Consider the following 11,329-nt stretch of genomic DNA (forward strand, 5'->3'; position numbering starts at 1 on the left):
GCACTTGGGTAGGGCAACACGAAACCCTTTCCTGCACCCTCAATGCAACAGAGACAATCCCACAAATCAACACCATCACTCCACTCCACTTCATCAACAGCAGACACCACAAAGTCTAAATACTCCCTCGTCAACAAAAATCCATCACAATGAAGGCCTCTTCCATCACCACTGTTGCCACCCTTGCTCTGGCTGGCACCACCTTCGCGGCCAGCGGCTTCCTCGGTTCCTGCTCCGAGTTCGCCCTGACCAACCTCAATGGCGACAAGGGTCGCTCCATGATGCTCCAGGCCAACTGCAAGGTCGACGACAAGAACAAGAACTGGTCCCAGCTGGACCTCAACACCTGCTTCGGCTGGTCTGCTGACTCCTGCGGCTTCACCTACCCGCCTTCCGGCCACTTCACCGATTCCGTCTCGAAGTGTGACAACAACTACAGTGGTGGCGATGAGCACTTTGGCGCCAACTTCGGCTGCCGTGGCCCCTGCAGTGGAAGTGGCGAGACCTACAACGTCTTTGCTCTGAGTAAGTCCAACGTCCTTGTCACACTTTTCTTCCTTGCAACCCCTCGGCCACTAACATAAACCACAACAGACTCCTACGTCGGCAACTCGGGCGGTAAGCTTGTCTGCTAAGTTCAGAGCGGCAGATTCCTAATTACGGGAATGTTTTTTGGAAGTGGGTGAGGAATTTGAGTGGGTCACCGTTTGGTAGCAGGTCAGCTTTGCATGGACATGGAGTTCAGGAGTTCTTGATGTCTTCAGATACCCGACCCTAGCAAAGACCAGAACAATCAAGTCCGTACCAGCCTAGCGTTTGTGACTGATGGCTGAAGAGAACGAATGTGGCTCGACCGTCAGAACCGGGCGCAATCAAACGACCCTTCTCAGTTACCCTGCATCAAGGACATTGTATAACAGCCTTTGTATAAAGGTGTACATTTGTGTGGATTGCTTTTGACTGACTCAGCCTCTAAACTTGAACATCATCTCATGGCCCTTCTACCAATGAACGCACTCCTGATAGTCCAACCCTCACATCAAATGGCAGAAGACACAAATCTTGAAAGCGCTTGCGAAAAAGACCTGCTATCTTAAAATAGGCATTACAATTTGACGATGATGATACTACTATTCAAGCCTAGAGCTGTCCAGATACATGTCCAAAGAACTTTATGCTAGATATTGTACATTATAGTTTCATCCTTCTTCCAGCACGGTCGTCACAGTGCAGTTAAGAATATCGTGTTGATCGAACCTTCCGCTTAGCTGCTGCAGCCAATGGAGATACCCTTGGCGAACAGGCCACCGGCGACGGGGATGACATACCCAGCAAGGGTACCAGCAATGTCCCCGATGATGCCGCAACCTCCATCCTTGGGGGTCCTAGCAGAGGCAAACTCGATGATCAGGTCGTCAGCCTGCAGCTGGTCGTCGATGTAGGCGGTGACGCGCATGGACGAGGGGACCTGGTGGCCCCACGAGTGCTTCATGCACTGCGCCAGGCCGGGCGAGCCCTCCTTGCTGCACGGCTCCTCGCAGTTGCGCGAGCTCTCGGGCCCGCAGGCGGCGGTGTCGGTGTAGCCGACGCTCTCCTGCCAGTCGAGGCCGCGGCACTCGGAGAAGACCTCGTAGCCCGAGGGGTTGGTCACGGCCTGCAGCGCCTCCCACATGGCCGCCACCAGGCCCTCGCGCATCTCGTTGTCCGCCAGCCCGGGCGTGCGTCCCCAGGCGCCGTTGACCTTGACCTGCACGTTCAGGTCTGGGTCGGGCTCCTCGGCGGACTTGCAAGTGTTGTCGAAGGTGCCGTATGAGCGGTCCATCATGACTGAGCGCTGGTTGCCATCCTCATCGTAGATGGCCTGGTAGGTGACGGCAAATAGGTCGAGGTTTCCGACTTCGATCATGGTGTCGCTGTATCTGACCTCGATTTGCACCAGGGCGGAGGCCTGGGCGGCCATGGTGGCCAGGGCGATGTTGGACGAGAGCTTCATGGTCTGTTTGCACCACTGTTGTTAGCTGGGATGACGGGAAAAAAACCTGGGGTGAGAAGTTCGAGACTGACAAGGACGGAATAATTATACGAGCCAACTGGTGGGCTTATTTCTCAGGGAGTGTTTGAAATGAGTGTAAGTGAGCCGGAAAAGACTGTGGTGGTTGGGGGACAAGGACGAGAATCCTGATGGAATCAAGCAACACCTTTTATAATTTGGGAGCCGTATCCGATGGCAGAGATCCAACCCACGACCTTAGGCCTTAGCCTACATTGCCAAGAATCTCTATCTGGCATCGTCAACTTAGCCACAGAGGTGAAAAGAAGGCATCGTGTGAGACATCTGACATGTCGAACCTCATTACCGGTAGTAAGCCGAATAGGCCAGGCCCTATGCCCCCACATTACGGTAGGCGGAAAGGGATTACTAGCTTCCGCACTGACGTACAGATCAGGAATATTGTGGCCCGTCCCGTAACGCGAACCACTCTTCCAGGGACTAGTGGCAGTTCGTCCCAGCAAAAAGTTCCCACGTACCGCCGCCCTGGAGGGACAGCATGCGGTACCTGCATGTTTCAGCCGGCAGCCCGGATGTCGCTTCCTGCGCCCTCCTTTCACCTACGAGCGCCAAGGCGTCCGAGTCATGGAATAGGCTGAGAATGTCACCAACTTCAACTTCTCCCCTGTTTTAGCAGTGCGTTATGTGGCACCGGTTGCATGGAGGATCACTCCCGAGAAGCCGCTTTACTCGATATGAGCTCGGAGAACTTCCTTCATTATGCGCTCGAGGACTGAGTGGGCGGACTGGAAATTTCCGTGGCGGCGGGCTCGCCCAACCTCGTATTGAGTCCATCGTGACACCCGTGTGGGCAAGATCCTTACCGTGGCAGCTCTCACTTGGTAGAGTTTTCAGAAGTTGACCCAACATGTGGCCTGCATCAGCCTGCTCATGCCTGCCTGCGGGTAACACGGCCTTGTGTTAACATGCTCGGGGTGGGGACACTAGTACTTCAATCGTGCAGTCCAATACAGTTGCCCGTCGTCACCGAGCCTCTACTGGTCGAGAAAGCACGTTTATTCTCCGATATGAGTGCCACTTGACTTGACTGTGATGCCTGAGGCAGACCATTAGGTGAGCCTTCACCCGGCTGGCGGTAAGGATTAAACCTGATATATAATAACAAATATAATTGAATACGTACTAGCTGCTGGTCACGTCTTCTGATTGGGTAGGCGGCACGACCTGTGAGCCTCGTCTGGTCCGAATCCGAGTGATTCGATATGACACATCATGTGCACCTACCCCATCAGTACCGCTGTTTTCTTTGCCGCCAATGTCACTACATATATGCTTAAGTATTGACGAATTGCGGGCTATGGTATGTCAAGCATGACTAGTATTGGCCCATGGGTACTACTGGCCTTAAACCGCGTATTCATGTCTCCAGAGAGGATCCTACGAAACCAATCCCTCTGTTGTAAGCCACGATGTCTAGGTCACTACACAGCTGCAAACTTGACTGCTGGAGAAATTAGCTAGGTTTTGTAGCTCACACCACTGGTGTCGTGTGGTAGACTTGAAGTGTTGGCAAGTACGACCCTCGCTATTAGGAGGCTACTTTAGTTATCCCCTACGGGGTACGTAGCCTCTTAGAACTTAAACAGAACAATACTAATACATAATTACTTTCCATATAATTATCATACATATAAGAAATCTATTAATATTAATTAATAATTATAAGCATTATAAATTAATAAAGTAAAAGAAGTAACTTTATAAGGATTTCCTTAACTTAAAAATTATATCTTCTTTATTAATAAGCATTATATAGCAATAACTGCTTTTTTAAGCCTTTTTATATTATTAAACTTTTTAAGTAAATATTATAAAGATTAAATAAACTAAATAGCATTCCTTGTAATATTTATATATATATTTATCGCTATTTAAGAGATATGCATTTATTATGCATAAGACTTTATTAAAAATAAACCTATTTTTAACTTCTCTTTAAAACCTAGTAAAACTTAATAAAGCTTCATTTTATTAATGGATAAAGCTTATAATTATTATAATTGTTAAAGCTAATGTAATGCTATGTTATAAGTAAACGTAAGTTATGCATTATGCTTTTAGCTAATATAAAAGGACTTAATAATAAAAGAAAGCCTTAGCTTTTAAGGCTTAAAGGAATTAATAACTTTTTTTTTTTAATAATTATAACTTGCTTTTTATTAAACTATTATTATTAACTTACTTTTAAATATTACCTATTTTATTAATATCTCTTTATTTTATTAATCTTATTCCTTATAATATTTATTATAAAAACTTATAAGCATAGTTAATAATGCTAAGAAGCTATTAGCTCTTATTAAAGGGTATATAGTTAATAAAATGCTTGCTTAAACTTTAATTAATTTAGCTTATTATAAATATATTAACTTAAAACTATAATTTACGGCCCTTATATAAGGAGCATTAATAAAATACTTAATTACCTACTTAGCAAGTACTTTAACAAGCTATATATAATAAAGCCTTTATAATAATAATTTTTTTATTACTTATTATAAGAACTATATAGCATAAATATAAGTAATATTTAAAGTATTATTAAATTCTTGCTAATAATGCTTAAAAGTCTTTCTTTAGATATAAAGCATTTATATAAGATATAATAACCAACTTATAGCATTATAATTAATTATTATAACTTAAGTTAAAGAAAGATTAAAATAAATTAATAATAAGCTATGTAATATTTTATTAGCCTTAAAATTAAGCATAAATAAATATTATATATAATTTTAAAGATAGCAATTATAAGCATAGTCTTTATAAGAACTATAAATAGGCTTTAAATAATAATAATTATTAAAAGGGTAGTCCCTAGGATAATATTTATTACTGCTATTAGCTTTAAGTGCATAATTATAAAACCTAAACTTAATAATATAATTTATTAAAAATTAATATAGCTAGCAAAGCTTATTATTATTAGTAAAGAGATAAAAATAAAGCTTATATTAAAAATATATATTATACTTAATATAATTTTAAGTTGCCTTAAAAATACCTTTGTTAAATAAAAAGTATAACTTATATAAAATTTTTTCCTTATAATATATTTTTAATAAATGCTTAAATTTAATAAAGTTAGTATAATTTATAAAAATTTTTAATAATTTTTATAAATATATTAGGGATTTATATAACTTATTAAATAATAAAATAAAAATGTTTTTTAATATTTATTATTATATTAAAATTTAGTTAAGTTAATTTTATATAGTTTTTCTTTAAATGCTTAAAGATTAAGCTAAGGCTTATTATCTTTATTTTATAAATTAAATTAATATATTTATAATAATATATTTTAAAATTAAAATATATTTTAATATAAACCTTAATTATTAATATTATTATATAAATTAAATAATAATAATATTTATAAAGATAAAAGTATAAAATTTAAATAAAGATTTATATAAGGTTTTATATTTAATGCTTAATAAGCTATAACTTTATTAATAAGTATTAAGTTAAAATTATATTAAGGAGGATAACTTAAAAATAATAATAATTAAAGCTTATAAAGAAGTTCTTAAGCTAAAAATAGCTTTTTTTAAGCTAGCTTAATTATATAAAGAATTATTTTTAAATTTAAAATTTATAATAAAAATATAACTTAGCTATATAATTATAATTTATATTATAAATAAGGTTTTAAATTAATATTATATTAATTATAAATATAATAGCTAAAAGCTAAGAAAAGGATAATAATTATAATTTTAAGTATTTTAAGGAAATTAAAGATTTAGTTAATTAAATTTAAGCCATTTAAGCTTTAAGTAATTAAGATCTTATAATATTAATTATAAAGCTTAAAGTAATAATGCTTATAAAGAAGGAAAAGAAAGATAACCTTAAAAGAAAAGATATTATATTTATAAGAAGAAAAAATGCTAATTAATTAAATATTTAGCTAATAAGCAATATTTAGCAAAAAGAAGTTATTTAATATAATATAAATATAAAGGTTATAATAATAATTTTAATACTTTTTTAAGTAAGTTTAAAGAATATAAGATAAATAATAAAGATAAATTTTATAAATATAAAGATAAATAAGATTAAAATAATAATTATAATAATAATACTTATATTATAAAGATAAGACTTAATAAAAAGGTTTATTATATAAATATTAATTTCTTAGCTAATAAAGTATTTATATATTAAATTATAAAAAATAATATCTTTTAAATAGAAATGATTATTGCAGCTAGTTAATTTATCTTAAAGAATAAATATAATTAAACTTATTTTTAAGGAATTTTACCAAATATAAGAGTATTATTAATATTTATAGTTGGATATAAGTAATTTCTTATATTATAATGAAAAAACCTAAAGTATTAAATTAATATAATTGCTGCAAGAAAAGCTAAAGTTAAATTTAGTAATGGGATAATTATTAATTTGCTTAGTATAATGGAAGTTTTTACCCTAGTTAATTATATTAACTTTTATATTATTTAAGCATAAACCCTATTCTTGCTTTACTTAATAAATATAAATAGGCTTTAAGTATATTATAATAATATTATAAATAAAATAATTTCCTTTAATAATGTAATTATTATATTAATACTTAGAAAATAGGGTTACTTATGGTTTTTCTTAAATTAAATTATTAATGCTATGTATTTCTTTTTAGAAATAGAAATAAGGAGACTTTATTATTACTTTAAATACTTATTAATAAATTAGCTATATTAAATGCTTAAAAAAGCTAATAATTTAAATATTAATAAATAAGCAATAATAAAGATTAAAAAAATATATTATTATTATTAAATAAATAGATTTGCGTTTAAATATTTTAAGTTTATATTATATAATAATTATAAATTTAATTATAAAATCTTAGTTAATATAATATATTTAAGCAAATACTTAATTCTTTATATTATAAATTAAGTTATTGCTTTTTAAGAAGTAAAATTCTTAAAATTTATATTTATAAAAACTGTATAATAAATATTATAAATGCTTTAAATTAATATATATTAAGAATTATTAAATATTATTAAATATAATATGGGAATGAACTTTATATCCTTGGAATTTTATTTAAAGGCATAGATAATGAGAATTAAATGTAAATAAGTTCTTATAAAGGTATATTAGTTTATTAGGAAAGTTAAGAAATACTATTAAGCCCTTAAATAAGTATATAAAATTTTATATATTAAATTATATAATAGCATAAATAATAATATTATTTTATAAATAGTTATAAAAGCTATTAATAATATTGCTAAATTAAATAAATTAATTTTTATGCTCTTAATTTTTAATATTTACTTATAAGTATTATATAAATTATTATTATTATTATTAACATAAAAGCAAGCAAAGGTTATTTTAAAGGCTATAAAGATGCTATAAAAAACTATAGCTAAATAATAAGTATAAAATGCATTAAATATTAAGATTAAATCTATCTTTAGCATAAAATATTTACTATAATGCAAAGTTTATATATAAAGAAAGAAAGAAGGATAAAAGAATTTATATAAGGTTATTATTATAAATAGCCATAATATAACCTTAAATATATTAAATAAAGCCGCAATGTTTAAGTTAATGATTATTTAATTATATTATTAAAATAATAATAAGAAAATATAACCCTTATAAGCAAAAAACTTAGCTATAAAACCTTAAATGCAATTTATTATATAATTATTATTATTAAAAATAAAAAACTATATTATTATATTATATATCTTAAAGAAAGAAAATAAAAACTATAATTTAGCAATTAAATTAAAATAAGATAAAGTTATTATAATACTAAGCTTATTATTTAAAGAGTTTAATAAAATGGAAATTAATAACCTTATTATTAAAAGTATTTTTTAAATTAAGAAATAATTAGCAAAGCAATATAATAAATATTATCTTTTTAAGTTTTATATAATATAAGAAGTAAAAGGTAAAACTATAAAACTATATAAAAAATCTTAATTTATTATTTAAGGTTATAATAATAATAAAAAGAAATTAATTTTAATATAAAGCTTAATTATTTAAAGAATAAGCTAATAAATAATCTTTATACTTACCTCTTTATTAATTTAAGAAAAAGGCATAATTCTTATACTTTAAGATATTACTTAAGCCTATTTTTAAGCAAAGTTAAAATTATACAAGATAATCCTTATAAAGCTATTAAAGAAATTAAAGAATAAATATCTTTTAAGCATAATTATTTATATTATTTAATCCTTATATAATATAGTAAAATTTAGCATTTATTAATTTAATATATATTAAAGATATTATTAATAAAAGCTTAAAATAAATTACTTTATATATAATTCTTACTTAATAATTATAAAGCTTATATAACCCTTTAAGATAATAGGTATATAAATAAATAATATATTAATTTTATTTATGCTAAAATTTTAAGATAAGGAGGAAATTAAAATAAAGGCTGCAAAATTATAAGGAAAATTAAAATAAGAGCTAATGCCTAAAAACTTAATAAATTATAATAAGGCTTATATAATTATAAATATCATTAGCTTAATTACTACTTAATAAAAGGGATAAGCTAATAAATTTGCCCTTATTAATGCAATAATTAAAGACGCTTCTTAGAAATACCTTAAATAAAGAGCCTATAAAGTATATATAGCTTTAATTTGCTAATTAAAAGCCTTGTATAATCTTTTAATAGCTGTATAAGTATAAAACTTAAAGGCAGGAAATTATAAGAGCTTAAATATATAATTATTATAATAAATAAATAATGCTATATAAGGAATTAAATATATATTCCTTAATTTTAAAATAATAAAACTTTTTATATTTATAAATAGATTATTTATAAATAATTAAAATTTAATATCTTAACTTAGATATATTATTATTCTTATAAATAAAACTTGCAAGGAAACTAAAGGATTTATAATAATAAGTAATATTCTTTATTAATTATTAATAAAGTATAAATATATTATTTAAAGCATATTAATAAGCAAAATTTATAGCATAATAAATAAAGTAAATATTAAAATTTTCTTAATTATAATAATTAAGATAGTTATAAAATAATTTTTATTGCTAAATATACTTTTAATTATTTATATAAACTTATATAGCTTATATAAATGCTTTATAAAGTTAAGAATAATAAAGGAAAAGTACCTTATAATTAATATTATATTATTATAAGAGTTATATAAAATAAGAAAGATTATTAAAGTAAGGTAAATAAATAAAAAAGATAATCTTACTAATGTAATAATAAAACTAACTTTAAATATTATATTATAAAAGCTTATTAATAATAATAAGCTTTATATATAGGTAAATAAGTTAGTTAAGAAACCTAAAATAGCCCCTTTTTATTAAAAAAGAAGCAACTTATTACTAATACCTTTTCCTTTTAACCTTGCTATTGCTAGCTATAAAACCTTATACCTTTTAAACTTAAAACTCTTAATATAAACTTTAACCTTTTATACTTTAATTAATACCTTTTTAATACCTTATTATATATAAAGATAATCTTATAATTATTAATATTATTAATAATTATTATTTTAAAGTTAACCTTATTATTATTATTACCTTTTATTATTATTTATTAATAGTAATATTAAAATTAATATTTATTAAATTTATTTATAACTTATTAACTTTTCTTATAATTAAAGAATGAATTAATAATTATTATATAATAATTGCAAAGTTTTGCATTATAAATATTTATTTTAATTGCTAAATTCTTATAAAATCTTTTTCTTTTTATTATAATAAAAAATACTAATAATAACTTATAAGAGTTATTTAATACTTTTATTAATATGCCTTATAAAGATAATAATAATAAGTAAAATTATTTAATAAATATTGCATTTGCTGCCTATGCTAAAAATATACTTAATATAACTATTGCCATAATTACCATTAATATAATTAATATTAAAGATAGCCTTGCCATAATCCTTAATTAAAATTAAGATTCCCTTGCAAATATTATAATTACAACCTTAATTAATAAAATAAACATTATAACTATATTTTAATTAAGCAATAAAATAAAGATTAAAATTATTATTAAGGCTATAAAAAGGGTTAAAATTATCTTAATTAATAAGGATAAAAATAAGCTTATTAATTTTATTAATTCTTATAGTAAGGTTATTGCTAATAATGCTTATTTAATAAATATTAATAAGGATGTTAATAATAATAACTTTTATTTACTTACTTATTTAATAAATATTAATAAAAATATTAATAATAATAATTCTTATTTACTTAATATTAATAGTAATTTAATTATTATTAATAATAAAAATAATTAAAATTAAGTTAATAAAATCTTAATAAAGATTATAAAAACTACCTTTAACTTTACTTTTATATTAAGCATTAAAAAAAGCAAACTGCTTATTAAGATAAACTTTTAAGGAATTATTAAAATTAATAAGCTAAAGGTTATAATTATAGCTTAAGTTAAAATACTTTTCTTAAATAATATTATTATAATAATTATTATTTAAATTATTAATAACTTTTAGTATTAAGATAAGCAAATATTTTTTAATAATATAGTTAAAAAGTTATATATTTATATTAAAAGCATTAAAACTTTTAATGCAAAATTATATAACATTTTTAATAATAAGAATTATTAAGGTAATTATTATCTTAAATATTAAATTATTGCAATTTTTATAATAAATAACTTAATAAAAGTTTTAATTTTAAATATTTTTTATATATATTAAATTAAAAAGATTTAGCTATTAAAAAATTAAATTATTATATTAACTTAGCTTTAAAACTTTTTATATTAAATTATTAATAAGTATATATAAGGCTTATATATAAAGAAATTTATTAAGAAATATATATTATTACTTAAGCAACTTAAGCAAAAAATAATTATTAAGAAAATTAAAAAAAAATAATAAAAAGTAAAAAAAGAAGATAATAAATAAGTAGGCTGCTTATAATGCTTAATTTTAAAAAAATAAAAAGTAATTAAAGGAAATTAATTTAAAGTAATATTAAGTATATTTTAATAATAAGAATAAAGATAAAGATAATAATATTTATATTATAAAGATATATAATAAAAATAAATATAAGCTAAAGGGTTTGGTATTAGCTTTATAAGCATTAACTTTCCCTATAAAGAAAAGATTTAAAATTAAGGCTCTTATATAAAAGTTAATAATTTTTGCAAGAAAGCAACCCTAAAAGCTAAGTATTAAGAATAATAAGTATAATATTTAA

General features: G+C 27.0%; 2 protein-coding genes across 2 annotated transcripts; one reads left to right on the forward strand and one right to left on the reverse strand.

The window, feature by feature from the left end:
- Positions 1-149: 149 nt before the first annotated feature.
- On the forward strand, positions 150-635 carry INS49_012311 (uncharacterized protein; the record flags this gene model as incomplete). Its single annotated transcript, XM_043173015.1, has 2 exons — positions 150-525; positions 595-635. The coding sequence occupies 2 exons, from the start codon at positions 150-152 to the stop codon at positions 633-635; spliced, it is 417 nt and encodes a 138-aa protein (XP_043022312.1).
- Positions 636-1,264: 629 nt separating this feature from the next.
- Positions 1,265-1,993, reverse strand: INS49_012312 (uncharacterized protein; the record flags this gene model as incomplete). The annotated part of the gene is made up of 1 exon (XM_043173016.1): positions 1,265-1,993. The coding sequence occupies one exon, from the start codon at positions 1,991-1,993 to the stop codon at positions 1,265-1,267; it is 729 nt and encodes a 242-aa protein (XP_043022313.1).
- Between the last annotated feature and the right edge of the window lie 9,336 nt (positions 1,994-11,329).

Source organism: Diaporthe citri (genome assembly GCF_014595645.1).
Source record: "Diaporthe citri strain NFHF-8-4 chromosome Unknown scaffold_6, whole genome shotgun sequence".
Taxonomy (NCBI): domain Eukaryota; kingdom Fungi; phylum Ascomycota; class Sordariomycetes; order Diaporthales; family Diaporthaceae; genus Diaporthe; species Diaporthe citri.